General features: G+C 36.9%; 1 protein-coding gene across 7 annotated transcripts in view; it reads right to left on the minus strand.

The window, feature by feature from the left end:
- LOC127637128 (neurotrimin-like) overlaps positions 1-27,466 on the minus strand; it is a 414,292-nt gene that overhangs the window by 85,178 nt on the left and 301,648 nt on the right. For all 7 annotated transcript variants that reach the window (XM_052118045.1, XM_052118046.1, XM_052118044.1 and 4 more), the window contains one exon: positions 5,423-5,655. In XM_052118045.1, coding sequence (XP_051974005.1) covers positions 5,423-5,655 — 233 coding nt within the window. The remainder of the gene's footprint in view (positions 1-5,422; positions 5,656-27,466) is intronic.

Genomic DNA, 27,466 nt, shown 5'->3' on the forward strand with positions numbered 1-27,466 from the left:
CCAGATTTGTTTCACTACCTCGTGGGTGGAGTTTCCACTCCCCCATCAGTATTTTCTGTCTGGACAGCAAATCTGCTCTCACATTCAGGCATCCAGGGATATAAATTGCCCTGACTGACAGGAGCTTGCCCTGGGCCCAAAGGAGAATCTGACGTGCCAGAGTGTTCTGCTGGCGTAAACATAGACCTCCTTGATAATTTATGTAAGAGACTGCTGCTGTGTTATCCAACAGCACAGCCTCTCAAATGCTGGAGGAAGTATTTCAGGGCCAGAAATACAGCCATCAACTTGAGGCAGTTGATGTGCCAATCGAGCTAATAACCCTCCCATTCCCCTTGAGCTGGACGACCAATTAAGACCGCTCCCCAGCCCGTCAGGGAGGCGTCTGTCGTTAGCAACTTGCGACGGCAAGACACACCTAGAGTGGGACCCAAAGTAAGGAACCGGAGTCGCAAAGGAGCCAGTGCTGCATCCATGCATTTTGTGAATGTGCGGATTGATAGGGCTAGGCTGAATGGAAGAACCCAATATTGGACGGCTTCGCCTCAGGAACTTCCTGGGTTGTGGCAGAATTTCTATATGAATGTATGCGTCCATGAGATCGATCGTGACTAAATGATTCAGGCATCGAAGATCTAAGATCGGACCGCAAGAGCAGCATGCTCTTCCCCCAAACACAAAACAAAACTGGCTTGCTTTGTTTATCAGTCATTCTTTTTATTCTTTTTTTTTTTAAAGAATAGAGAAAGGTTTCTGCACACTGCCTAACAATTCAAACTCCTAACAGAGGAATGTAGATAGTTCTGACAGTCAAGAAGCACAACACACACAGAATGATCTGAAGACAAAAGATCTGACGATGCACCTGTGACGCATCTATTTATAGCCCTACTACAGGTGCATCCAAAGATGTCACCAGCAGAGGCTATACATTCTGGTAAATTCCATTGAAGTGTTGCACACATATTCACAGCTGGTCACACCTAAATTTGTTCCCAAAGAGCTAAATCAGCGCAGCATCAAAGTGTAGTTTTTGACATGGAACATCTAAACTCTGTCATTATTTAAAGTGATCGCATCACTTCAGAAGACTTGGAAAGTATGTTTCTTTGTGTAAGTGCAAATTATTATTATTTTGTTTTATGCATAGTGCTTATTTCATAAGAAAAACAGGTTCAAATGTTTAAGGTTGAATTTAAATTAAAAATTTCAAGTAATCGATAACTTAATTTGTTTTACTACAAAATAACTTATGCCCATCCATAGAATGAACAAGTAAACCAAAACCAAGTAACATGCTAGCCAGAATGCGTAACTTGCATTGCAAATAAGATTTTTCTTTAAAAACATGCTACATGCAGCGCAATATCCTTAACTACCTAAACATAAGGAATTCACAGCAGAGTAGCTTCTAAAAAGTAGCTAATAATTCAGTATATTCATTATATTTAATTAATTTAGGAGCTCGGGTTTTCAGGACAGTTTTTTGTTGTTTAATCTTGTATATTAAACATATTAAACTTGAATATGTTTGATACATGTTGAAATAATTGTAAATAGTTTATTATTTTTTTTTGGACTGGTACAGTTTTGATGTCTGTTTTTGAAATTTTCTACATTATCGTCAACTAAAATGTTATTTTAGTATATGTTACTACAATGATATGCCATTTTTGTAAAATTGACAAAAACTAACGAATATGACATGATGAAATTTTGACTACATTTAAAGGACAATTTTGTCAAAATACAAAAATTATGAATACAATTAAACACTTTGTAAAATAGATACACTTCCCACCACCCAGAAGAAAAGTCCTGCCCGAATTGCGTACGTTTTTTTTTAACAAATATTTGCGTTGTTTGGTTCTGGCTGTAATACATGTGCGAGGTCTTTTAAGATCATTGTTTGTTTCGAATGTTGGCCATAGTCACCATTCACTTTCATTGCATTATTTTCCCATACAATGAAAGTTAATAGTGTCTGAGGTTGTAAGTCCCTAACATGTTGTTTAACATCTTTTGTATAACATGAAGAAAAATAAATCATACATGTTTTAATGCCATTGTCAATCCCATGAAGCAGCATATATGACCTACAATATGCAAATAAAATTATGCAATTATGCATAAAAATTAACAGATGCCACTCTTAAAATAAAAAAATAAAAATAAAAAAATCAGTAAGTCCAAATAGTACTATAGAGATCTATAGAATGTCCTCCTTTATTTGTATTCGTGACAGCGGTTGAGTTTGACGTTCTTTGTCAAAAGCAGGTGTTCACAAACCCCTCCCAGTGTTTATATAATACCTGCTTATGCAGGCCATTATGAACTCATTTCCCACTAAAACTTTTAAGAGAAAGGCTGTGACTCTGCATGTAGAGAAGTAAATTGGATCTCTATTCAAATGTGCAGTTTACACTGTAAAGACAGGGAGAGCTGAGGGCTTTCGCACAATTTCCCCCTTTCTCTATCTATCTCCCACAAGCTGTGGTTACATTTGTATGCCCCAATCAGGCATCCCATGCTTCTATTTAGTGCTTCGTGGTCTGTTAGGTAACTGCTGGCTATGGCTATATTTCTGTTGGCATGCTTTCATGTCCAGGTATTGTGTGGAATCTGACCTCCGTGCCAAAACAGCCCTTCACTCTCTCAATCAAGGCAGTATTCTAGAACTTTGTTGCCAAGGCAACAGGGCAGATAACTTGAATCTGCTAAATGCTTGGGCTTGAACTGACCGATTGTGCTACACAGAATGCTAAAGTAATATATTTTGATGCAAACAACAAGTGTTCAATTTAATATTGCACGTGCAAGTTTGATATTATAATATTAAAACTAGATTTGAAAATGTGAATGGTGCTTGTTCATGCTAAACTCATTGCCATGATGCTATGAAGTTGTAGGCAGTTGCCAGGGTTATGCTATATGGTTGCTGGGGTGTATTGAGAGGGTTTAGTGCATTGTTATGGAGTTGATAATGTGTTTTCCTACAGATTGCTACAATGTTGCTAGGGGTTTCTTACTAGTCCATGTTAGTGCATCAAGTGTAGGGGCATAAAAATCATTCACATGAAGGGGACAGAATATTCAGCGTAAGAACAGTAAGAATTGTAATTTAATTTACCACAAGGCTTTAAATATAGCCCTAAGGACTACACAAAGGCAAGCTTATGAAAAAAAAAAAATGTATGTTGAGGATCTACAGTATTTTAGCCAAATAACCTTAAAAATACCTTGTTAAAAAAACATGTCCTTATCATACTCCAATGGAAAGCCTACAAAAATTATTTATATTTTGAGCTGTTGGGTCGGATTTGGCTTGAAATCACAGACCTCTGTCACTCGTCCTTATGTGTTTATGTAATTTCCGTTAGAACAGAGTAGTAGTAATGGCTACTGTGTTGTAGGTATACCAGCTGCTGAAGTGATGGCTGTTCAGTCAGTTGCAGATCAGGTCCCCCACGAGTGTTTGGCAGCTTAACTAAAGGAAAATAGGGGTTTCGTACAGGACTTTTCATTTTGGCCAAAATATGGAACGTCCCAAATAATAGGGTATAGTTTACAACCTTAGTTGCTAGGGTTTTCTGGGTGGTTTCTAGTGCAAAAGTCAAAAGAGCCCATTCACAAGTCCTCTACAGTAGGTGAAAATCTGGTGAAAGTCTGATCACTTAGAAATCACATAATTCTCCTAAACAGGCTGCACAATTTGAGGCATCATTCAAGTATGTAGCACAAACAGGGCAGGAGGCCAAAGTTAAATACTTTGCATTAAATACTTCTGCTTGGCTTAGCAAGCACCACTAGAAATAATTTTCAGAAGTGAAAGAGATTTCATGCAGCTCTTTCCCAAACTCTCCTCATTCTTTGATCTTACGTTTTTTTTCACTGATGCAAGCATGAATTCATCTAGCCCAAAGTGCATTTCTTCCTATATTGATCAAAGACTCTCTCAAAACCATTTGTCAGTGAGACTAATTAAGACAAACAAAGATTCAACCACAGCATGTAAACAAACACAAACTCAGGTTCTGAAACAATATTTAAAAGTTAAGAAATGGACCCTCATGAACCTATTACAGATAATGTTCTTCTTCTTTATGTTACGTTTTGTGAGCAAAGCCTGATGGGTACAAATACAATCAAAGGCTCAACTTGTGATGTACTGTTGAATGACTGAATATAATTTTTTAACTAATTATTTTGATGTATAATGTTGGTTAGAAGACACCTAAAGCCATGGTCACCGTACTATTGCCAAGACATTTTCTTGGATCAACATCTTTTGTTGATCCTAGATCATCATTCTGTTCCTGTATTAACATTCTAATCCTAAGGATGAATATTCTAGTCCTAACCCTATCCCTATACCCAACCCCAAAAATGAACAACCCATTAACAAGCCCCTAATCTTAGTCTTAACCTCAGAAAGATTTGAAAGATTGCTTGTAGCATGTAACCTAGACTCCACAGGTATGTAAACTGCATGTAAAAACAAAACAAAATGTGAATAATCTCTTTAGATGCCAGTCAGATAGCTTGTCATGTCTAAGTGGGCAGCATGTGGCCAAAATAAACTGCAATACCAGACCATTTGTTGGTTAGTTAAAGTTCTAGCTATGCCAGCCTAACCCTACCCCTTTCCCCCATCCCAATCCCTAACATTTCATTGGTTCATCGGAATGTTATTCCAACACCAACAAAGATGTTGATTAATTTCCTACTTTGCAAAACCATGTTCACAGGTACACAAAAACACCAGGCACACGAACACAATTTAGAAAAATGCTACCTAATTTCGCCCTGATCTTTTCTACAATCACCATTCAACCATTGAAAAACGACCATTGGAATGAACAATCAACTATCTAGACAAAAGGTTGTAACACATTCAGAAAATATTACTCTAAAAGCTGGAATGCTGCAGTGTTCTAAATCTCCAGCCGGTGTACAGTACTTTCGGTCTGCACTGTTATGACTTACTGCATCACTGCACAGGAATGGCATTGCCATCAATCATATTAACACTGGACCCACAAATCTGGACCAAAAAATGCACCCTCAAGGTTTTACACAATCAGCATTAATTACATAATTATCCACTTCATTATAATACCCAATATGGTAACTGGAGTTCAAGATGTTTGCAACCGATATTGAAAAATGGGCTCCTAAAAATGCTATTATCTCTGTATCAACACACATTACACACCCAATATACACTTAAGCAGTAAGAAATACAGTACCTATTAAAGTGCAAGCTCACTCCAAAAATTAAATGTCTGTCATCGTTTAATCACACTCATGTTCAATTTTCATTTTTGGGTAAACTATCCTTTTACGAAAGAAGCTAACAAAGCATAAATCCATTCACCCTTTGCACCCTACATCACTACACTTTAGGAAACTCCAAACTGACCTTGAACGATCAGGTGCACTGATGTGGTTCGGGGTCTGCTGATAGTCTGCACCGCGCAGATGTACTGGCCTTCATCCGCCAAGTCCACATCCTCGATCTTGATGGTGAACTCATCCTGGTTGAAAGTAACCAAGCTCACCCTGGGGTCTACGGACCACTTATCCTCTCCTGCATACAGTATACTCGATCTGTTCAGCCATGCTGTGTGTGTCACAAAGTCCCCTTGTGAGCAACTGCAAGAGAAAGAAACAACAGGCTCAATGTGTTATCTCACATCAACAACTTTTAAATCCATTAAAAGATTGGAACAGTGCCCTTCCAGTTTTTCAGCTGCCTTCATTCCAAAAATATTTTCCCATTTATGTCTTCATAAATTATTTAATAAAAGAGTTCTAAACCAGGAACCAAACCAACCATCTCTGAGGGGAATCACAACATCACAATCTAAAACGTAAAATTTGACAAAAGACAAAGATACAAGACTATGTAATTAACGGTTTTAATGTGGAGAGTAACTACAAACAGATGAAGCATTGCAAATGATGTTATCATATTTAAAAAACAATTACTAACATAACTATTGATTTGCATTTTTTATTTATGAGTATAGAAAAAATATATTGCAAATAAAAATATTTAAATATTTAGATATTTGCAAATGTATAAGTAGTTTGGGAGTGTAGGTAGACCAACTCAATTGTTTTTTCACAGTGCACTTGGGGGAGGGTGGTGGCTGCTGGGCTCATTTGGCGCACTTTGTTGGCTATGATTCTATGACTGGTGGATTATATTTATCTGCTGGATAATGGGTAGTGTAGCATGATTTCCGCTATTAAACATGTACACAAGCAGACTGGTTGCTTCAACAGAAGCATATAGCCTATCACTGATTAACAAACTCAGAGTTTATGTCTGTCTTTAAAGATATATAAGATATTGTTAAAAATGTATTTGCCTATGGAAAAAATGAATGGGATTGTATTTTACTTCCCAAAGCAGACAGCTGTGTTCTGTTGACACAATGGATGTTCCAATGTATAGCAACAAGTTTTGGGGAAGCAACTTTAAAACTGTGGTTTGCCAAGCTAAAAGCTAATCATAATAAATGGATTATGGCTATAGTTAAACTCCAGTCTGGCTACTCATTTGTAAAAGCAGCTAAATACTAGGGCTGGGTCTAAATGTCATTGAATAATGTCTGTTTACAACAAAAAAATAAATATTCAATTCTAATCACACATGGATGTACTAAAGAAATCATGCATGTCTTCTCTCATTATATGCAATTACTCGCTGATGATGCTAGTCTTAAAGAGACAGTACTGAATTAGCATGTGTTCTACATATTAATATACTGTATATACTTACAAATAGTACAAATTATGAAAGCAAACATTAAACATGTAACATACATATTTTCAACATAATATATGCAATTTCATCATATTAAGTGATAAAATAGACTGAGTTTGAACATTATTCAAAAGCTTAAATATGACCAATTTGATAAAAAACTAATCATTAAATATAATTTGTCAAATTATTATTTTTCAAAATTGTACCTAGAAGAGATTCCTAAGAAGGTTCCGTGAAAGTTAAGAGCATTAGCTGGGAGAGAATGTCTTTCAAATGTAAACAAAATGCACACTGAACAGAAATGTACCCATATGAATTGATATTGAATCGAATGAAGCTTGTGAATCGGAAATGAATCGGGTAAACTGGGTCAATGCAGCTATCCTAAACACACTACAAGTTACAAACAAAAACTATCTACTGTACATTTAATTTATTTAAGAGAATAATATCCTTTATATAATTGTCAGATTAAATAATTTTTTTTAAATAAAGTTACTTTTTTGGCACAGAAACAATTAACAAGAACTTGAATACACAAGTGTACACTAAACAGGACTATGAAGAACTAAACAACACTGAATTGAAAACATTATAAAAAGGACTGTATGTATCTACATTTTATTTTCACTATTAAAAAGAAAAGAAAAGAAAAGAAAAGAAAAGAAAAGAAAAGAAAAGAAAAGAAAAGAAAAAAGTAAAGTAAAAAGTAAAATTATGGATGGGGTGCTGTGAATTTTGTAAACTATACTGATTGATGACTCAGCAAGACAGTCCATGGCTAAAACATTTAAATTCGTTTGAACGAATTCATTAAAACAAATGTTGAAATTGCAGATTCATTGATATATTAGTTATGGGACTTCCAACACTACTTGAGAGAAGGTATTCTTAGCATGTTTGATTGTCTGCTTTTGCTTGCTCGGTTGGCTGTGCAATACAGTGCAACATAAAACAGATTTATAGTGTTTTGCTAAGCTAAACTGCTAATGCTGGAAAGATTCACTTGTTAATGGAAAAGCTACACTATTTTGAAAACAGCTAAGGTAATAAGACACTATTTTTAAAAAAAATTTTAAGTTAGCAGCATCACTAATTTTGGTTTTATTAAACCACTTTGTAAAACCAATTCAGTCCTTAGCATTAGCATGTGTGCTATAAGGAAAGTTCCCCTCTGAATTATTACCGGCATATCTCTTTTTGCCCAAAGCACCAGGGTCCAATAATTAAGATAAATTCAAATACTCATTAACATTCATTCAGTGTTCCTATTCAAATATTCCCCCCGGTACTGTACGTTGGAAGCTAGCACCTGTTTTGTGAGTGAGAGAACTAATCTGAACTAGTGCGGATGAATTCCCTAGATATCAAGCAAAGAAGAGCAACATGGATAGACATTGATCAAACCCCCCAAACCTTACAGCAGATCGGGCAGATTCAATTCAGTGACCCCAGGAAAATATTTAAGCTAAACTGGCTGGGGGAAACAGCCTAGTGTTAGAGTGCTTTAAACTTAAAGACAATGCCATCCCTCTTTATTACAGATACAAAGGAATTAGATGCTAATTACTTACAGACCTTCCATAAAAGAGGACATGCTGTGTATAATCACAGCTATGCCTAACACTTAGCAGCAGAGGCCAAAATAGATCCTCCTCATATACTGTAGGACTATTAAAATCAAATGTAATCATGCCCTTAATTGATTACTTGCATGATTAACTAATTAATAAAATCAGGGACGATTTTTTGTTTTTGTTTTATCTCAAGTGGCATCACAGTCCAAAAAAAGCCTTTGGAACACATTCGAATAATAGATGTTCAATGCTCATTAAATCCCATAATGCCTTACAAGCTCTTTTTAGTCGATTCTGCAAGAGGTACTGTGCTGAACTACTCCTAGAGGGCAACATCCAAAGCATCAGGGACCGAGGTAAATGTGGTTCTTTGTATTTTTTTATTCTCAGCAGTCGGGCATAAGAACGAAGTTACAAGCAAAGGCGTTCATTTTCATGGGAGAGGAAACTGCACCACTGGCCTCCACTTTGTCTTATAATAGACTAAATGAGAACATTGAAGATCGGTGGAGAGATCAAGCTTTTCCCAGTGGACAGGGTTCATAACACACTGCAGGGTATACTGCATGGAAATATTAAACTTGCCCCAACCCCCCTACTATTTGTCTTCCTTGTGTGCCTTTATTTAATTTATTTATTGATATCCAGGCATCACTCTGAGAACACACTAGTGAATCAAGCATTCATCATATGCCTTAATAAATGTCTCCCTTGGTGGATTTAACAAGAAACAAGTCCAAGCAAGGTTTCACCATCCATAACAGCACAAGGAAACACTCTAGCTGGTGTGTAACATGCAAGGTTGCCGAGCAGCGTAACAAAGCACACTCAAGGGCATATAAAGTTGGCTGGAATAATAGAAAAAAATGCAAACCGAATGCAGCTGTTGCACCGGTAATTCAGCAAAACCCCTGATGAAACACAGTTTATTGGATGAAAGAGCAAAGCTCTTGCTCATTCATCATGTAGACATGGATGATATGGTAAATAATACAGGAACAAGAGCGTTGTTCTTGAAATGGGGTTCGCTGCACATGGCTGGTATGCTTGAATAGATACATGGATTGATGCATGTGTTTTTAAAGGAATAGTTCACCCAAAAATGAAAACTCTGTCATTATTTACTCAACCTCATGTCATTCCAAAACCATATGCTTTTATTTTTTTCTGTGGCTGGAGCAATTTAAGTCACAATCTACTGTTAATTCCCTCGGAAGCTCCAGAATTTCAAAAATGGTGCACTTTGTTAAGTAACTGTGCACTTGACAACCAATGCCATTTTGGCACCATTTTTGAATCTGGACATGGAAACAGGCTACAATTTTGCTAGATTATTGTCAGTGAATAATCACTTACATTTTACTCTTTCTGTCTCAAAAACGTTTTGAAAACAGAATTTTCAGGTTTGTGCACTGTAGTGATTTCACAATATTTGTTGGGCTACCATACTGAATTATTTATAGCATACCTATAAAACACTGTGCATTATATTAACAGCCTCTTGGTAAAACACTGGTGCTTATCCAATCAGTCTTAACCTTGAGCAGATAGAATCTTCTAGAAACCTGTAGCACTGCATGGCCAGCCACTAGACCATGTCTAAGCTGCATGTTCCTCCCGCCACACTGAATCAGCACAATGCAACAAATACATAAATTAATAAATAACTGTGTTATATTCCCTTATCACAGAAGAGCAGACAGCAAACCAATTTAATTCAGATAAAGTGTCTACCCTTTCAGTGCTATGAAATGCATCCAAGGGCGGGGAAAATTAAGCACGCAGAGTAAACAAGCACAGCCCTCGCTCATTTTTCGCCCTAACACCCCAATGTGTGTGCTTCATGTAAACAACATGAAAATTGTACCATTATTGTTATGTAATTTACAGCTATACTCTCATCATGGGCTTAATTTGTAATGCAATGTCATTGGCATCCTATTCAAAGGGCGATTTTTATGTTACTAGTTTTTTTGTTGAAATTCAATTCTTTGATTTTATAATTCAATAATAATATTAATAATCATCATCATCATAATAATCATAATAATAACAATAACATATAGTATATGTTAACAGTGCGTTATCTGTTAACAGATTAAGCATTCCTGGAAATGCTGAGATCTGAAGATGGTAAGCAAACAATCAGTTCTCGTAGTCAACGTGTTGAATGCAAGAGAAATGGGCAGTAGTAAAGACCTGAGTGACTTTGACAAGAGCCAAATTGTTATGGCCAGATGACTGGGTCAGAGTATCTCTGAAACGGCAAGGCTTGTGGGGTGCTCCCGGTCAGCAGTGGTGAATACATATTGACAGTGGTCTGAGGAGGGACAAACCACAAACTGGTGACAGGGTGTTGCACAGCCAAGGTTAATCGATGCGCGAGGGCAACAAAGAGCATTCCCATCTGATTTGAACCGACAGAAGGCGTACTGTGGCACAAATTTGACACGCGTCACCTACCTAAACATTGTTGCAGATCAGGTACACCCGTTCATAGCAATGGTATTCCCTGATGGCAGTGGCCTCGTTCAGCAGGATAATGTGCCCTTCCACACAGCACACATTGTTCGGGAATGGTTTGAGGAATATGATGAAGAGTTCAAGGTGTTGCCATGCCCTCAAATTCCCCAGATCAGTGGAATAAGCTGGAACAACAATAGTGATCCATCTCACAATTTACAAGACTTGAAGAATCAGCTGCAAATGTCTTGGTGTCAGATTACACAGGACACCTTCAAGGGTCTTGTATCCATGCCATGGTTAATCAGTGCTGTTATATATGTATATAGTGTATATATACAGCCATGACCAATAGTATTGGTAGTGACATTTATTTTGTGTTTTGCAAAGTTTGCTGCTTCAGTATTTTTTTAGATTATTTTTTCACATGTTTCTATGGTATACTGAAAAATAATAATAAGCATTTCAGAAGTTTTAAAGGCTTTTATTTGCAAAAACATTCAATATATGCAAAGAGTCCATATTTACAGTGTTGACCCTTGTTCTTCATAACCTCTGCAATTCGCTCTGGCATGCTTGATATCAGCTTCTGTGCCAAATCCTGACTGATGGCGACCCATTCTTGCCTTATTAGTGCTTGGAGTTTATCACAATTTGTGGGCTTCTGCTTGTCCACTTGCCTTTTGAGGATTACCACAGGTTCTCAATGGGATTAAGATCCAGGGAGTTGACTGGGCACAGATGCAAAATTTCAATGTAATGATCTATAAACCACTTCATTATCACTCTTGTCTTGTGACATGGTGCTCCATCATGCTGGAAAAAGCACGGATCACCAGATTGCTACTGAATTGTTGGGAGAAGTTGCTCTTGCAGGACGTTTTGATACCATTCTTTATTCATAGCAATGTTTTTGGGCAGAACTGTGTGAGAGCCCTCTCCCTTGAATGAAAAGTAACCCCACAGTTTCAGGATGCTTTACTGTTGGCACAGCACAGGACTCATTGTAGCGTTTACCTTTTCTTCTTCAGACAATCGATTTTCCAGATGTCCCAAACAGTCGGAAGGGGGATTCATCAGAGCAAATAACTTTGCACCAGTCTGTCCTTGATGTTTTTCTTGGGGAGAAGTGGCTTCTTTGCTGTCCTTCTTGACACCAGGCCATTGTCCAAAAGTCTTCGCCTCACTGTGCGTGCAGATGCACTCACACCCACCTGCTGCCAATATCGAGCAAGCTCTGCACTGGTGGTGACATGATTCCATAGCTGACTCCTCAGGAGGAGATGGTCCTGGTGCTTGCTGGACACTCTGGGACATCCTGAAGACTTCTTAACTGCAGTTGAACCTCTCTCCTTGAAGGTATTGGTGATCCGGTAAATGGTTCTTTCAGGTGCAATATTCTTTGCAGCAATTTCCTTGCATGTGACGCCATTTTGATGCAAAACGATGATGGCTGCACATCTGTCTTTGGAGGTAACCATTGCTAACAAGAACACAATCTCAGCTCTGAATTGATTGGAAGCACTTCTTTCTTTCTTTTATAGCAAACAGTCTGCTCTTATAATCCAATCAGAATGATAGAGTAATTTCACCTGACTAGTATTTGTTCACACTTTCCCAGGTGCTGCTGGGTAATTAGTGAAATGATGTTAGCTGGTCATTTTGTGCCAGGACCAAAAAAGGAGTGAAATGTGGGTTTTTGTGATAAAAGTTTTTTTTTTTACCAATGAAGCTTTTTGCAATTATTTAAAATGAATCTGATCACTCTGCACAATAATATAGAAACAATGTGAATCAACACCACAACAACTGAAGCAGAAAACTTTGCGAAATAAATAATGTATGTCACCGCCAATACTTTTGGCCATGGCCGTACTGTAAATTTCTTTAAGTCTGTGCAATTTCATACTTATCTACCACAATAATGAAATGTCAAATTATATTTTAACACCAAATATTGATATATGAGAAAGCGTAATGAACCAGCCAGCATTAATTATTAAGCATATTATTTAATTACTTAGATAATTTTTTTAAATTGATTAGCACCCCTAATTTGAAAATTACATTACAAGCAATACAAATCTAAGCCTATTTTTAGGCCATTACGATTTGTTTTATATTGTGACATTATTTGGTGGTAACAATTTTAATTATTGCCAAAAAATATCATTTAAATTGTAAAGTATTTATATATATTAGTAGTACTCCCTTGGCACTCACTGCCTTTCGTTTTCTCTGATTTTGATAAAAGAAAAAAACTAATAAATTCAGTAATACAGAAAATCCTACTGTACTTGTGGAGGACAAAAAAAAACCACTGGGTATCAGACTAAGTGCGTGTTTGAAAATGAATCTTTCCGCAGACCATTCTGGATGCCATGAGACCTAAACAAGAGAGGGCATTCATTATTAATTTACTTTGGAGAGAAGGATTGATTTGGCATCGCAGCACTATAGAGAAAATAAAAGCTATAATATATAACAATAGATTACCTCCAAATAAAATAACTGTCAGGGACTTAGAGAATAGCCATCCGAGAACATTGCTGCCACCTGGACAGTAAGGATGTATTGATTTTTTTCACACACAACAAAACTGAAGCATAGCATGAGAGGCAGGGGGCTGAATACATGGTCAACACCGACAGATGAACAACTTGATTGTTTTTATGTTTTCTCAAGTGCAATGCTGGATATACTGTGTGTGCTTGTCATTCCCAAGGGTCTCAAGGCTCTACGCTTCATATCTCTCTCTCTCTCTCTCTTCCTTTAATTTCAGATTTTTAAGTGCTGACTCATTCCTCGTTCACTCGCATACAGGTAAGTGCATACTGAGATCAAGTTAGTTCCATTCATTCAAACATATTCTTAAGTGCATAAAGTGCTAATCAATTATTTCATTAGTAGCTTTAAATGTAGCCTAACACTGAAATTAACAACTTCACAGCTCGCAAGGACTTCCATTCAAACTTGTCTAAAAACAATATGTTCTAAAACGTGAGAGCTCTTAGTCATGTTGAACTCATAGCTTTCATTCAAAACAGATTTAATTGCGGCGTAAGACATTAGTTAGCTCACTTTAACCACTAAACTCTGTCTCACATTGTGAGGGGTTATGTTACTATTGAGATCTCTCAGCCTCTTGGCTGGTTCATGAGGTGAACAAACATTACAATGCACTTAGAAAATTCCTACTGAAGGGGTGGATTTTCGAAACCCTTTTATTTTTACAAGTTATACCTTATCTTTTTCCTAATTTAATGTTATTGTATTGATACAATTTCTATTTTTCTTTTATTATAAGGTGCAAGTAACATGTATGTAATCTGAGGGGTGACTGAGGGTCTGGCCTATGCCAGGAGTGCAGTAACAGTGATTACTCATTTAGCCCGGCTTCTGGAAAATATGCATTTACTGTATTTTGTATTTATTCACAAACATATGTATCTGTTATAATTATTATATAATTAATCAACTATTTTATAACCATTTGATTCTATCTAATCATTATTATTTGTATGAGAGAGAGAGAGAGAGAGAGAGAGAGAGAGAGAGAGAGAGAGAGAGAGAGAGATTTCTTTAATGCGATGTTATACTATGTTTTGTTTGGCCTTGTGTATGCTTTTTGTGTTTTCTCCTGCTCTCTGTCTGGCCCAACCTTCCAGCAAGTCTTAGGAGGAGGCCTCTATTCCGGAGGAGAAGATAGCACCGATACATTGAATGCCTATATAACTTGTGTCTCTGAATTATTTACAGTTATTTTGCCCTCTCAAATGTGACTTTGCCATAGTTGAAAACAACTACCAAGGATTTGAATTGCTCTCCTTGGTACTCCTTTGACATAAAGAAACAAGGAGTTGCCATAACTGACAGCTAACCTCTGATATCTGGTCATAAGTCCCACCAAGGATGGGACCTCGATTCATGTTGTGGCTAAAAGTTTTGTTTGAATGAAGACGGAAGCATTCCATTTTTTTATATGTTAAAATGTTTGAAGTAGTTGACCTACCAGAATGCTAGAAATTGTGGTATGATGACAACCTTAATGTTATTTGCATATGACAAGAATTGCTTTGGAAAGTTTGTAGAACTTCTTCGAATTCTTGTCTTTCTAACTGTTGTATCCCATCAACTAGAGATGCTTATTGAACCTGCAGAGAACAATCAGAGTAAACTCTCTCATTTGATTATTGCAAAACCTGACTGAGTTTTCATGTGACACAACAGCACAGTGTCAATTTCCATGATGTGCTTCTACAGGTGCATAGCCAACAAAAGTTCCTCTGGTAAGAAACCTCTATATTTATATATTTTTAAAAAATGCAGTACTGTGCAAACGTTTTAGGCACTTGTGAAACATTTTGCATAGTGAGGATGTCTTCAAAAATAATGAAATAAATAGTTTTCATTTATCACTTAATGTCATACAAAGTCCAGTAAACATAAAAAAGATAAATCAATATTTGGTGTGACCACCTTTGCCTTTAAAACAGCCCCAATTCTCCTACTTACACCTGGTCACAGTTTCTCTTGTTTGTTGGCAGATAGGATGTTCCAATCTTCTTGGAGAATTCACCACATTTCCTCTATCTATTTAGGCTCAGGTCTCAATAGAGACTCAATTAGGTCTCAATTGCTTCTGTCTCAATATGTAATCTCAGACGGACACATTGTTCAGTGGGGGGGCTTTGTGGGGCCATGACATCTGTTGCAGGGCTTCCTGTTCTTGTATTCTAATCTTTTCTATTTGCAAAAGTAATGTCAAACATTTGGAGGTCAAACATTTATATTTCCTATTGACACATTAAAGCTGAAGATATAAATAACCATCTTAAGACAAATGCTTTTGTGAAGACTTTTGCAAAGTACTGTATAAATATATATATAGATAGAGTTAGGATGAAAATAATGTGCATTTTGAACTGTTCTGAGACCAGTGCAGACAGATAGCTCACTGAAGGTTAAGTCATTCACTAAATAATGAGCAAGGGAGCAATGGGATCTAAGTGCGTTCACTCCTAAAATCCGACCAAAGGTTCAGTTTCTGGCTGCAGATGATGTTTGGACCACTCAACATGTTTGGCAGACATGGGATCTTGGTAAACAGTACATAGATTCAAAATTTATAATGTTAATGGTTGTCAGTAAATGGAAGATGCTGGCCATTACTTTGAATCAGAATTATTTATTCAGCTTTAAATAAAATCAGCTGTAATGTCTCAAAAACATGAATAGCCAACACTCATGGAAAGATAATAAACAATCTGATTAATATATATATATATTATAGCTTGGTATTATTTAAAATTTCAAAACTAAGTCCCACATATGTGGACATACATTTTTAGGAAAACTATTTGCTCTGGAAAAAAAAATATAATAATGTGCTTGTTTGTTAGGTGCTACTAGTTACACATCAAAAAGGGAAATGGAAAATGCACACAGCAGTCATGCTTGGGTCTTAGATGGATATACAGTGATTGCCACACAATGCATTATATAGGTAACAGAGAGTGATCGATCAGATCCGACAGTGCATAAGGGAACTAAATAAATAAAAGCTACATCGTGGCTGATTAAAGTTATCTCTTTGAGATGGTCAATGACACTAAAAAAGACCACACAAATATAGAAAAAGTGGTTAATGTATCGTAAACAAGCTTGAAAAGTGCTGCCTTCATCCGTTTAGGCATCGGCCTTTCTCCCATTGAAAATACGGAACACATGGCTACCGAGGAACCATGCGCAACCACCTTTCGTTACTTAGTTTTTATAATGAATGGAAAGGAGTGAATTCACACTGAAATAAAATAAGCCGCTGCTTTCTTTAAAAACAAAAGTAGAGTGTAAAGACACAGCACAACCTGTCAAATGCATTTCAGCACCAAAGAAATGAACAGCGACCAATGAAACAAAAACATGAACATACTCTATATTATACTATAAAAATTATTCACTGAGATCAGATATAGTCTTCAAACATTAACTGCACTGTAGTTGCTGCAATTTATTAGTTTTTATTAGCATAACATCATGCTTGTCCTTCGTGCTCAACCTTCCACGTGAGCAGGATCTCCGAAGCAACCCCAGGACGTCGCTTAGCAGAACAGAACATTGACTCGATTTGACTAGCAAAGTTTAGACAGGTGAATAAAGATGTCTGCCACAGACATTCTTTTTTACATGCAATAATAATTTAATGTAATAAATAAGGTGCAAATACATTTTTGCAATTTAAAATTATCAATTAAAAATCCTTTTGGCTCATAAAATGCCCCCTCAGTCTGAATGGGCATGACGCCTCTGAAGATTCATTACATATGTTTTATGCAGTATTGCTATCTGTGTGAGCATAAAATAAATATCTACAAACCAGTAAATGTAACCTTTTAACTTACATCTGGACTAATCCTGTTTTAAATTCCAATAAGTTAAAATAATATGACTACATCTCAGCTCTGAATTGTAAAATGATAATGTGTATCTGTGGCAAAATAAGCGAAGCATTCATTGTGTAAAGTATTCATCAGTGTATGAGTCCCAGTTTTAAAATTAGCACATGCTAGGGGGAAAGAGGAGTAATGTGCTATCTGTGTACTTGCGGTCTCTTTGGGCTTTGAAAAAAGGCATTGGAACAACTATTAAGGAAATTAAAGCCCTTTCCCATCTATCTGGGCTGGGTAAAAACAATTTTGGGGCTCACTGCTCTGACCGTTCGCTGTGCAAACACACACACAAACAAAATTTGTATCACGTTGTCTGGCTTTTGTCCTTCTCTGTCTCTCCTCCTCATTCATATTGTGATGAAAGTGCTATGAGGGGCTACAGTACTTGAAATGACTTTCTGTGCACTCATGATACTCAACTCAAGGCCAAACCACCTCCTTCCTGGCTTGGCTTTGCTCACATCCATCAAGATGTTCATAACCAGTTGCAGATTTAGATGTTAAATTAGTAACACACAGGTCTAAATGCAAGTTAAAATTGAAGAGATAAAAGTTTAAATACTTTCTATCATAGTTTCAAGTGCTGAGTCAATTATAAGTAAGCCATGTGTAGGCTACACTTCCTGAAGTGTAAACAATGTGGTGCAACTTGTGATTTGATCACACTGGATTGTACAGATTTTTGCTTTTCTTAAAGAAAAAGAGGAACAAGTCAGAAATAATTTTTGTGGTAATCAAGATTATGTCACAAATGTTGTTGATTGAGCTCAACTTAGAAACTTAGAGAAGTCGTAGAGAATAGAAACTTTGAATGGCCAAATTCAAATATTGCTTTTTACTTCAACAGGCATTTTGCTGAACAAACTGGTTGATTTGGTGATTTATGGGAATAACTTTTGGTATTACCATCTATTAATTACCCAAGGCATTGCAGCCTGGCAGTATTCAAGAGGTATTATTTTACTGACACAAAAAATTCCCCCGCAGATGTCTCTGTGATTAACACTAATTGAGCAACAGAGTCCTGCAATCAAAAACAAGCATTGGACTAAGGCTTAAAAACATCACCATGTGGCACAAGGATGAGACTTTTCCATTCCACCGTGAACCTCGGCAAGCCCAAACATATTCATACCACACAAACTAGGAATTGTGCATTCATTGCATCCTTAAAAAGCATGACAGTCACCTTGTTACAGTCCACAGCGCAAACCAAAATTAGAAACAAGCGGAACTACAAATGTGCAATTAATGAATAATTAAATAATCGTTTGGATTTGCTTTGGTCAAAACAAAGTGTGACCATTTCCCCGTGTGTTCAACAGATCTGAAGTCGGTGAAGCTCTCTGGCACACGGCGCAGGAGGATTACAGCTTAGCTGAAAATCACCTTGTCTTTTGGAGTGGTGTTGTGCAAATGAAGGTGCCCTTTGCAAATAATACCCATTAGAATTTCAAAGTCATTGAGTCTCAGCTGGAGAGGTTGACAGAGCTTGGATTCTCGAGCTGTCTCCTTCTCAGTACCTGTGTCGCTCTGGTGAACCAGGGCAGTCATTAGGGAATATCTGATAATTAACATTCAGCTCATTTCATACCTCATACTGGGAAGAGCTTTTTTTTATCCTGTTTTCAGAGGCTTTTAGGTGAGGTACCTCTTACTCTAGTCTTCAAGGTACTAAATGCTTGTGTACAAGTGTTTTCAGGGAGAAAGTAATCCCTAAATATTATTGTTCAGAATTAGGGTTAGGGGTTTGCTCAAATCTCTAACACTAAGTATTACATTTTGGTGTATAAATCTTCATGCACCTTTTGTGCTACGGACATGAATGTTACCTCAAATCATGCGGGAGCTGTATGCCATCACTTTTTAAGCGATCCAACCAACAATTTCCACTACGTGTGTGATTAACAGATGAACAAATCCCTTACAAAGAAGGGACCCAAACTATATGTAGGGACAGTGATGAGGCGCATTTCCAAAGTCACGTTTTTATTTGCATGTCCTCTCTTAATTTAGAACAAATGATCATCTAATCAAAATAGCTAATTATGTGAGGATAAACATATGGATGAATATTGTCAATGATGATTAGATACAGCAAATCCCCATGAGGTGCTTGTTTTTTTTCACTTCCAAAAAAGTATTATATACTGTAGAACCAACCCATTTTAACATTAGACTTCTCCAGCACTGGCCACATAAGAATAAAATAAATTGATTTTATTTTTTTTTGCAGATAACTGATAGTTCCAAAAAACTATTAGCAACGATTAATCTGTAAAACCGATATATCGGTCTAACTCTACTAAAAAAAACACTCTGAAAACCTTAGCAACCACCTAGAAATGCCCTAGCAACCACCTAGAACAGCCTAGAAACTATAGGTATAGATTTTATAGATACCGATGGTTCCAAAAAAGCAACTATTGGCAACGATTATTCGTAAAACTGATACTACCTCTACTAAAAAACTATCTGAAAACCATAGCAAACACCTAGTGATGCCCTAGCAACCACAAAGAACACCCTAGAAACTGTATATCAATGAGTTATAACCACTCAAAATGCCGTAACAACTACCTAGCGATGCCCTAGCAACCATTCAAAAACCCTGGCAATGTAACAGTGAGTTTTGCATGAGCATGCACCAAGAATTTTTTTATTTACTTTTTGTTTCAAATCGCACAAAAAGGAAAATTAGCTTAACCCACACAATATACACTAAATTCTTACCCTAGACAAAGCCTGCTTCACACACACACACACACACACACACACACACACACACACACACACACACACACACAAACACAAACACACAAACAAATACTGTAATGTGGAGTTCTCCAACCTTAAACAACCCAATTCTCACATTCCTGCCACTGGACAAGAGCAACAGGCTATAGGCTGCAGGTCAGGCCTAACGGCCAAGCAAGTCTATAAATAACAGCCATGGCTTCCTCTTCATCGATCTTCCATTAACTAAACCTCCTTCCCACACATCTCCAGAGTGACAGGGTTTAATTAGCTGCACGGGGAGGTCTATGCCCATGCCACTGCTAGGACGATTATCTGAGTCACTCTGAGAAAGGTTAACCATCTCAAATATAAGGGCATAAGGGGACAGAATAAAAGCTTCCTGAACAACTAGTTGGCTTTTTTCTTTTAGTTATAAAATAGATAGAGTTTATGCCAGACCAACAAAAAACATTTCAGCCACTGAAAAAATGTTGGAGGACATTAGTCCTTGGATAACTTAAGCCTAATTCATTTATTCAAGGCTTTTTTTTTTGTCATTGTGGACCCTCAGTTCTCATTCACTTTCATTTTGTGGAAAAAAGTGGCTCAGGATAATCTTAAAAAATTCCTAATGTATTTTGTGTTGCTCAGAGGAAGACATGGCATAAGGGTCAGTAATGACATAAATATTTCTATTACTATTATTCTTCCTATACAGAGCAGCTTAAAAACATATTGTATGATAATAGAAAATACTGTATTTATTATTTTAAAATTCCATATGGGATCGATATTCATGCACTAACAGTTTCATATTCAGATAAACACTTCAGCTATTACCATTAAAAATGCTTCTATTTAGTCTGACCTAAAAAAGACCTCTCGCATTACTTATATCCTATATTGTTAGTATAACGAATCAGTCTCAGGTTCAGCATATTAGAGAAAGTATCAGTAAAAGCATATAAATCCTCCATGAATCAAAACATTAATGCAAACAACAATTAGTGATTGGGTGGAGTATAAAGTCAACGCTGACAGAGCAAAGGTGAAATTTCTGAAGCATCATTCACAGTCCAAACACTTAAAAAATGGCAAGCCATAGATTGGTGTGTAAATATGGAGTAGGAGTGAGAGAGAAAGAAAGAGAGAGAGAGAGAGAACTTTATGTAATCCTGGAACATTATGTAACCACCTACACGAGTTCCTCACTATTTGCTCTCAAATGGATTACTCATACATACATGTATATATATACACACACACACACACACACACACACACACACACACACACACACACACACACACACACACACACACACACACACTGATGAGCCAAAACATTATGACCACCCTCCTAATATGCTGTTGGTCCTCTGCGTGCCACCAAAACAGTGCCGACCCACTGAGGCATAGACTCTACAAGACTCCTGAGGATGTCCTGTGGTATCTGGCACCAAGACATTAGCAGCAGATCCTTCAAGTCCTGTAAGTTGTGAGGGGGAGCTCCCGTGGATTGGACATGTTGGTCCAGCACATCCCACAGATGCTCAATCGGATTGAGATCTGGGGAATTTGGAGGCCAGTGTAACACCTTTAACTCTACATCATGTTCCTCAAACCATTCCTGAAAAATGTGTGCAGCGTGGCAGTGCAGTATCCTGCTGAAAGAGGCCACTGCAGGAAATACCATTGTCATAAAGGGGTTTACCTGGTCTGCAACAATGTTTGGGTAGGTGGCATGTGTCAAATTGATGTCCATGTGAATGGCTGGATCCAGTGTTTCCCAGCAAAACATTGCCCAGAGCATTAAACTCCCTTCACCGGCTTGTCGTTTTCCCACAGTGCATCATGGTGCCATCAATTTCCCAGGTAAATGGCACACACGTACATGGCCGTCCAGGTTCTCGCCTCCTCCTTTCCATTGAACTGTATTACAGTAATTAATTGCGATTAAATTATTTTATCAACTGACAGCATTAATATATATATATATATATATATATATATATATATATATATATATATATATATATATATATATATATATATATATATATATGTATGCATATTTATAAACCGTAATGTATAAATAAAATGGTGTTGGCTGGATATTGGCAGTAAAATGCTTTTGTAGTTGCCAAATCATGGTTTTATTTATTTATTTATTTTGCAAAGTGGTAGGGCTGGGAATCGAAAGGACTTTAACCCTCTGGGGTCGACAGCGAGTCCTGCTGGATTTTTTTGTCATTACTGCGGAAACAACATAAAATACTCATACATTTTTACATTTTGGGGCATACAGATAAGTGTAAGACATCATTAGAGACTATAAAGGGTCTACTTTTATTTGTGTACACTCACAATAACAACAAAACCTTGTGCTTTTGTAAAATTAAGAAAATAAAAAGGGTGAGCTTTCAGCAGTCTCTGTGTTCATGAGCATATTTCTGAAACATGTCACAAAAATGAACTGAAACTCTGTGAATACTTCTCACACAAACATGAAACATATGTCTAAAGAAAGCTTAAAATGTCTACTTTTAAATAAAACAGTTCAAATTTAAAACAAATATTCTCCTGCAATGTAATCTATATGAAACAAAGCTCAAAAAATATCAGCACAAAACATAGGTGAGAAAGCTCCTGGATAGTGACGAAGAGTTAAAATTTTCCTCAGAAGAAGACCGGGACTCCGATGAACGTTTGCATTTTGAAGAGAGACTTGATCCAGCCGAGGATAAAATTTCAGATGAGTAAGTCATTTAGTTTTACTTACATATTAGTTGACATGCTATTTTATAAAAACATGTACATATTTTACTAGTGGGACTGTTTCCAGACTTGCCAGCCAGGATTCATAGTGTTTCAATTTGAAATATGTCCTAATAAGCAAGTTTTAGTTACATTCAAATGTTGTTTCGGCTAAAGCAGGCATTTCAATTGTATGCTGTATGATATAGCTATGATATTTAATATGATATAAAATTATATGAATGTTTAGAATATATTTTATCTAGTGTTTATGCTGCCTCATCATCAACAAAGCTTGTGCTTGCAAATATCTGTTCAGGTGTAAATGAGTAAAATGCACTTTAAATATGCCCATATTAGATTGATTTCAGAAGTATCATGTGACATTGAAGACTGCAGTAATTATGCTGAAAATTCAGCTTTGATCACAAATTGCATTTTACAATATATTCAAATAGAAAACTGTTCTTTTAAATTGTAAAAAGAGTTCACAATATCACTGTTTTTACTGTATTTTGGATCAAATAAATGCAGCCTTGGTGAGCAGAAGAGACTTCTAAAACTTTGAACGGTAGTGTAGGTCTACATTTTTTAAGTAAAGTCTTTATGTAAAGAAAATGTATAGTCAGATTACTTCTTTTAATTTAAACTTTATTTTGATCATTAAGTCTCCTCACATTCATTCTCTTTCTGTCACATTCCTCATTGATAGGCCCAGGGGAGGGTCTTTTGTCTCCTCAGGTGTGAATCGCATCAATATTCATGATCATTCACGCCTCCTCGCATATTACCTTTCTAACACTAAAAGTGTCTTACAAAAGTTAAATGGCTAAATTGTTTTGCATGAATGAGTGATTAGGATGGTTTTCACATCATTTTGTAGAAAAAACTGCAGGCTACAAGATCCAGTTCTCAAAAGTCTTGTGGACAAATGTGTTACGATTGTGTTATATGGCCTTATTTCAGACTTAACATTTTAGTTTTTTCAGAAACCACGCATAAATGTTATTTTCTCAAAAATACAAACATGTACATACATGTTGCTCTCATATTATTGTAGCCCAGTTTGTGCTGAATACAGTGTTATCAGACATTAGCCATTAATATGTTTTTAAGCAACTGAAAAAAGCACAATTGTCAAGGCGTGTCAAAACTTCTCCAGGGCCCAAAACACCCTCAGACCCCAGAGGGTTAATGATCGGTTCTGATTAAAATTCCTCTAAACGATTCTTTTAGCAATTTTGAGGAACAAAGAATGGACAATTTTGGAAAACAACTTGTATTGCATTTACTACCCATAGCAGCCTGTTGTGAAATGATGTAAGGATTTTTGGCTTTACAAAACAGAACAATAATAAAATATCTAAAATAAATTTCACAATTCATGGAATATAAGGCTATTGCCTTATATTACCATCTCTTCTAAATCCATACCTTGGATTTAGTTTGTATGTGAGACATGTTCTTGTGAGCCGGTGGAAAAAAGGGCACCTTGCCACTTTAAAGGTAACACAGAAGCAGAATGTAAACAATGAAAGGTTAATTTTTAATAGTAGGAAACAATGTATCATGCAGTCAAAAGATGATTGTTAATTCAAATACAAAGCCAAAAGAAAATATGATGCACCCTGATCATCATGACAACAGAAAAGTTGAATGCCTTTGATGCATGTATTATGCATATTGTATTGCACCGTTTCATCAATATTAGAAGAAGAATACAGACATTCCAGAACCATTAACATAAGTGTATGTCATGAAATCATTCAGTTCCAGTCATTTTAGAAATGAAACCTGTTCTGAATAAGAACTAATTCTCAACCATCCCCAGGCAGGGTTTAGTTTAAAATGAAACACAGTGGAAGTGGAAGTCTGCTCTTAATAACGAGCAGTGACAGCTGTCTAATAGCAGTGACATTACAGTAACAGTCCTATTCATCTGCTATATTCATATTAGCAGTAATATGTTTTTTACACCTTAATAGACTAATGCAACTAAATTCCTTCATGCTAAATGAGTACACCAAGCATTTGGTCATTTAAAGTTGATTTTTGTCTCATCTTAAAGGACGAAACCAATAGTCTTATTAATTTGACAAACACTATAGAGAATAGAGTTTGAAAATGAGCCGCATGACTTCACAAATGTGTCTGCTCTGCTTTTGTTGTCTCAGAGAGCTGTGACTCTTGAGAGTGCAAAGACAAATGTCAAAAGGGAGATATTTTTAAACGAACCCTCACAGTGGCATCAACACTTTCCATCACTTCAGAATGAGTCCCTGTGGCTTGCATACGTACCCCTGTCTAATAACCTTAATTATCGTCAGATGGGGTCCACATGGATTTACAGCTACACAATGGCCAAATGTCTAACAAATGTGTTTGTGACCACCTTATCAGGTAAGAAAAGGGAGGGGAAAGAACCGAGGCTTTGTTTGGAATTGAATACTAACTTATTACTTCCTGAATATGGCACAGTATGCACTATATACTATTTTTACACTGCCTACTATTTAAAAAGAAATAGTAAGTGAAACAGTAGGCAATACTCCACAATAAACATTTCAAATAGTAGTATGCTCTGTTGTATACTGCCCTGTTTTGGCAAACGTTGTAGGTCATCCAGATATTCCATGTATACAGAAATGTGCATATGCATAGGATACTGCAACAAATCCTACTTTGAAGGAGGAAGCGGGGGTCAGGTGAACAGTCGACGTAGATAATAATTTTTCTGCTTTTCAGATTAACAAAAAACAGTTTTCTTTTCAGCACAATGTGATTACACAGAATACTCTGCTGAGTCTATCTATCTATCTCTCTCTCTCTCTCTCTCTCTCTCTCTCTCTCTCTCTCCCTCCCCTCTGGCAGTCTGGACACCCTTTTTATCCCTCTCCAGCTCTCACTGTAACACAGAACAGCTGTTAGAGATAATTTCCCACAGGTGTCAATCCTTACCATTTTTCCTCTCCCGGCCTCGCTCTCCACAGACGTCGCTCGGCCATACCCATATCACCACAGATACATAATTTATACTACAAAAATAATAATAGTACAATTAAATTATGCTACTTTAATCATAACCAGACACACTGAGCTGGAAGAGAAGTGCTTGCTAACATCCATTTTTTGGCAAGTGGTGGCAAGTATTTTTCTCATTAAAATTAACTCCTCTTTAACTCGAGAAATGTTCTACGGTGCATTGGCATCACTGAAGCGGACAGCTATTTGCTCGGGTGAAACACAGTCTAGAATGATACGGACAGTCTGGACGTGGACAGCGGCTTATTTCTCTGGCTTTAATAAATCATTCCTTCCATCTCTCTCTCTCTCTCTCACACATGTCACACTGATTGCCAGCTACCTATGTGTTGAAGAACATCTCTGCAGAGTTCTCCCTCTCGACAGATGTGCAGGTAAAACTACACAGCCAGATGTTTTAATCAGAGGGAAAGTGGTCCTCGGAATGCAAAATCTGAACCAAATGAATCACATGGGATGACAAGCAGTGTTAAAATATGTTTATTTTAACAAGTAGTGACTTCACACTGCTAGAGGATGATCTCTTGATCTATTAGGCCTTGACTGACATATTCTAATGATCTGTGCTCCGCAAGTCTCTGAGCTCCTCGTGGATTATCAATTCACTTAAAACTTGAATGCTAGATGGCAGAAGGTACAATTTTCCAGTGAAAGGAGAGTGAAAGTTTATTGAGATGAAAAAAATTGGTCACATGAGTGCAATTTCATGTATTGATTGCTGGCAGACCAAACTTTAAATGTGTCAACCTAAAGGCTTTTTCATTTACGGTCCAAAGTGACTAGACGGCACAAAAGCATTACAATTTCAAATAACTGTTCTCACTGAATCAAATGCCAAATTTTTTCTACTCACTGAATATCTCAATGTCACTTGAGTGGTCGACCGATGTGGTTTATTGAATAGGTAGCCAATGGCCGATATAATGTCAAGATATTCAAAATTTTATGATGACAAATGAGATGTAAACAAATCAAACTATTTTTACATATTTTTTAACCACCATTACTATATGTTCTATATATACACTCACCGGCTACTTTATTAGGTACACCTGTACATCTACATATTCATGCGATTATCGAATCAGCCAATCGTGTGGCAGCAGTGTTATGTATAAAATCATGCAGATCTGGGTCAGGAGCTTCAGTTAATGTTCACATCAACCATCAGAATGGGTACAAATGTGATTTACACCGTGGCATGATTGTTGGTACCAGATGGGCTGGTTTGAGTATTTCTGTAACTGTTGATCTCCTGGTATTTTCACGCGCAACAGTCTCTAGAGTGTATAGACAATGGTGCGAAAAACAAAAAACAACCAGAGAGCGGCAGTTCTGTGGACGAAAACGCTTTGTTGATGAGAAAGGTCTGGTTTGAGTTGACAGAAATGCTGTGGTAACTACGATAACCCCTCTGTACAAATGTAGTCAGCAGAATAGCATCTCAGAACATGTTGAAACTTGAGGTGGAACGGCTAAAACAGAAGAAGACCACATTGATTTCCACTTCTGTCAGCCAAGAACAGAAAACTGAGGCTGCAGTGGGTGATTTGTGCACCTCAGCAGAAATACAGATTTGTCAGACCAGGAAATGTTTTTCCAATCGTCTACTGTGTCCACTGCAGCTTCAGTTTACTGTTCTAAGCTGACACAGTGGTACCC

The sequence above is a fragment of the Xyrauchen texanus genome, chromosome 44 (assembly GCF_025860055.1).
Source record: "Xyrauchen texanus isolate HMW12.3.18 chromosome 44, RBS_HiC_50CHRs, whole genome shotgun sequence".
Taxonomy (NCBI): Eukaryota; Metazoa; Chordata; class Actinopteri; order Cypriniformes; family Catostomidae; genus Xyrauchen; species Xyrauchen texanus.